This window comes from Puntigrus tetrazona, chromosome 12 (assembly GCF_018831695.1).
Source record: "Puntigrus tetrazona isolate hp1 chromosome 12, ASM1883169v1, whole genome shotgun sequence".
NCBI classification, from domain to species: Eukaryota; Metazoa; Chordata; class Actinopteri; order Cypriniformes; family Cyprinidae; genus Puntigrus; species Puntigrus tetrazona.
In genome coordinates this window covers 20,193,734-20,198,145 of record NC_056710.1, presented here as the reverse complement: position 1 = coordinate 20,198,145, position 4,412 = coordinate 20,193,734, and the positions used below count along the sequence as shown (strand labels likewise).

At 37.0% G+C, this 4,412-nt stretch overlaps 1 protein-coding gene across 1 annotated transcript in view; it reads right to left on the bottom strand.

Annotated features, from left to right (window-relative positions):
• The window catches only part of LOC122355354 (dedicator of cytokinesis protein 1-like), a 61,773-nt gene that overhangs the window by 22,970 nt on the left and 34,391 nt on the right, over nt 1-4,412 (bottom strand). The window contains exons 29-30 of the mRNA XM_043253523.1: nt 4,175-4,276; nt 3,277-3,371 (exon numbers count right to left, since the gene is read on the bottom strand). Of these exons, the coding sequence (XP_043109458.1) occupies nt 3,277-3,371; nt 4,175-4,276 (197 nt within the window). The remainder of the gene's footprint in view (nt 1-3,276; nt 3,372-4,174; nt 4,277-4,412) is intronic.

Below are 4,412 nucleotides of genomic sequence, written 5' to 3'. Positions count from 1 at the left end.
TATATATATATATAAACTGATAATATTCTATTTTTGATCAAATAAATGCATGGTGATTATTGTTTTTCAAACACAAATATACATATACAGTATAATTCTAAACAAACACGCACATATTTCTTTGAATGTTATGTGAATTTTGTGGGCGTGACTGTGGCATTATCTGATCTGCATAATTACTATAATTAACTGAGTGCTAAAACTACACTATCAGCAGGTGCTGTTCAGGTTTTGGGATAAAAATACGTTTAAAAGTCACGGGACCACATTTCAGAGTGATTCACGGCACTTTTCTGGAACGCAGATCAAACGTCAACTCATTTTCAAATTAATTCAGAGTCGCCATAGTCTATCCAGAAGGGAAATGAGAGAGCTTGTGATGTATGAAGACGGCACCATCTTTGGGTTTTATGCAAGGCACAAAAAAATTACTCTGCAGAGAAGGACTGATACATGGAAAGCTGATTATGGAAAACTCATTATACACTAAATGTACGTGAATAAAGCATGAGCGCTTGAAATAAGCATTTCGTATTTGCACCATAAATCTGAAATCAATACCTGAATATTATAATGCTATGACTGGTAAGTTTAGTCATTTCACGGAGTTGTCAGCATCACATCACACCTGTAATAATGGGACTTCTCTCTAACACCCAGAGACCTTATTAGCATAAGTTCATTCACCTGGATAAACAAACACATTAACATCACGTGACATCTAAAGAGCTGTCCATAATCTGAGCGCACCTGCAGTCTGTGATCAATGTGACTGAAGGTGTTAATCACCTTTGGGAAGAAATAGAAACACTATTTCAGGTGTTTTAGTCTGATTCCCAGGCCTTTTCATTACGAGCATGCGTTTACAGCACAACAAGATGCTACAACAAAACAAAAAGGTGAACACTCATATGGTCTGTGAACATTCACTGCATGACATCCATTCAAGTCTTTTTCACGGATTCTTTTTGTTTGTACATGCGATTTAATATTCAAACATAAATCAGTTGTAGCATAAACGTAAAGCTTTGCGAACAAATATGATCAGGGTAGGGTGAACAATTACTTTCTACATTTAAAAAACATTTAATGGAATTATTAAAAATAATAATCTGATTTTCTCACTAATCAGTCAAGTTACTGCCTCTCATTGCTTTCAGTTTAAATTTGAGTCTGTAGACAAATATCATCAACGAAAGTCTTCATCGTTTTTTATATGAACTGAAATTAATTTAAAAATCAACCAAAATGTAATTCAAAATCTTGCATAACTTCAAATTAAATCAAATAATTAAATTCAATTAAACTAAATTCTGTTGTTGACAATTTAAGTCTTTGTAGGCAAATACTGACCAGGGTGTAACGTGAACAATTATATTTAAAATAAAAAATAATAATATCGGTTAAATGAAGTTAATTTAAATCAAGCTAGCACTTAATTTTTAATTCAAACTTAATGATTTTTTTTATGTAAAAATATGATTTTATGAAAAAATGTAATATAACATTTAGTAAGAAAATACCGTTTATAGCACAAATAATTATCATCTTAGTTTTAGTTAAGTTTAAAGATGAATACTACTGTAAAATTAGTTGATTTTCACCTGTGAACGGAGTCTGTGAGCATTAGGGCCTCCATCAGTGACGCCCACTGAGAGGATGACTCTACATTGTTTTTCCGCAGTCTGCTGCACCTGTTGACTCCACTTCCCCACACCTGCGGGTGGAGGGTCTTTCATCAGCGCTCCGGCACGCAGGTGGCTGCTGAGAGACTCTATGAATTCCAATATGAAAGCCTGACCCCTGACCCCTGCGCCAATCACACCCTGACACACAAATCCAACACAAGCCCAGCGCTATTGCTCCACAGAACTGGAGTGTGTTAGTCAGTCACAATCCTGGAACAGATGGGGAAAATAGGAACATGGCTCCGAACTTTACAGAAGATCTTCTTTCTTTAAACTATCTGAACATCAGCACTTTGTTTCCACCGTTTTGTACAGAGCCATGTCCACATTTTAGTTTGAACGTAGTCTTTATGTATAATGACCAACCCAAAACCATGTCTCATGTTGACGCCAACACGAAACGGCTTGGGACTCGTTCGAAAGAAGTCTTTTTTTTTCAAATGAAGGTCTTTTAAATATGAAGGTAAATCAGTTGCAAAACTCGAGACCTTCAGAGCTACAACTTACAAATACAAATATTAATATGACCAAAGTCTCTATCAAATTGCCAAGCTCTCGAGTTTTGCAAATGATACACCTTCATATTCTTCCACGGTTCACTTTCAGATTTCACACTTCGTTTCCACTGACTTCAGCATGAAAGCTCATTTTCAAAATTCATAATAGTGTCACTTTAACCAATTTCAAAGAATTATGAACATGTAGTCGTGTTACTGCGTTACTTATTACTCTAAAATCTCAGGGTGACTTGAAGTAAACAGTATTAGATGAAAGGTTTGCCTGAATCTCTGCTTTTATTGTGTTTTAAAATGTAGGGTTTTTTTTTTTACTTTTTGAGGAATCTGGTTACATTAATCCGAATGACATGTAATCATTTACTAGCCAGCACTGCCTCGATGTAAAAAAAAAAGACAATTACGCAGTGAAACAAGTAAACGATTAGTTCAGATCAGGGACTCTCTGCGACAGGAAACTCAGGTGTGACTTCATGCCGGCTGTGAAAGAGCGCTAAACCTTCATCTTCACAGTCACGCTGGACGTGGTTTGGCNACACACACACACACACACGCACGCGCGCACGCACAGATTCATAATTCATGGCATTCATTTCAGCAGCCGGCACACTTCTGATAGAGCGAGAACAGAGCGAATTCACGCAGGTGCACACGGAAACGCTACATGCCCGACACACACACACTAACTGATGTTGCACTGATGGGAGAAAAAATATTCGCAAACGCATTCTTGGCCATTTCTGACTGCTGTTTCTAAGCAACAGCAGCATGTGTTGAAGGGAGAGAGAGAGTTAATGCAAGCGATGCTCTCTCCGCGCATTTCTGATGTTGCTCCAGCGCAAAACAGAAAATCAACTCAACTAAGTGAGGGGGAAAAAAACTTGCTAAATGAATGAACAACATCCCAACTAGTCAACATCAAACCTCACTGGCCAACACATCTACTTGAAAACAGTGCAGTCCTAAACAAGTAACGTTAAGCAACAGGACTTCTAATCTGATCAACAACTATCATGTTAACATCTCACAGACTGCTTTAGAAACATTAGTCAGAACTGAGCACATCTACTTACTTATTCTGCATCATATTCATTATGACCCAGTCGGCAGGATACACGTTCTTCCCGATGAGATCCTTAAACATGATGAACGTCTCCATGAGGAAGTCCTAAAGAGTCCGGATGAACCAGACATGATTACTACATGCACAAACATTATATGCATTTATACAATTTTAGTTTATTTTATATGATTAGATACATATATGNCCTTAAACATGATGAACGTCTCCATGAGGAAGTCCTAAAGAGTCCGGATGAACCAGACATGATGACTACATGCACAAACATTATATGCATTTATACAATTTTAGTTTATTTTATATGATTAGATACATATATTGTTACTTGACGAATAAAAATTGGACTGTGCCCTATGGTGCCATATACAAGTGTTATTTTTCACACTTTTGTTATCACCAAAGGTGACGTGTCAACTACAAGCAGATAACAGCTTTTGATGTAGCGTTAATTGCTTTTTCGTATTCCGTAATTATAATGCGTTCTGAAAAAAAAAGATTCGAATTATAACTAACACCGTGATTTACAGAAGACGCCCACCAAAAATATCTTTCAGCGTAACAGTAGCTCATATAATACATAAATAAATAAAATAAAACAATCTTAAGGAATACAGCAAGAATTATTAGATGATAAAAAAATGGTTTAGGGATCATTTAGGGATCAATACTAGTTAATTGAAATTTTAAATCTTTAATCTTTGGTGCATTGCTACATTTTACACATTTATCATTAAAGAAGTGCTTGATCATTTAAAATAGAAATACTTTTTCCTTAATATATTTTGAGAAGTGCAGTTCAGAACAAGTTCATCGTTTCACGTGTCCATGGCACTTCAGCATTTGTCTAAAAAAAAAACGTTTACATGTTGGAGTAAAGAGTGTAAACTCACCACCACGTCTGTGCGCATCTTCCCAAAGGTGCTGATGAGGTGTGTGTAGTGATAGTCGTCCATCTGCCGCAGAGTGGCCGTCATGCACGCCACAAAACTGCCCTGAGGAGAGACAGACACGCAGAGGATCAGAGACAGCAGAACACCTGTCTATCCAACACTGACAGGAGCAAAGAGCTGCTGTTAGAGGGCCATAAACCCTACCAAATTAACCACATGCGCGCGCAAACACACGCAC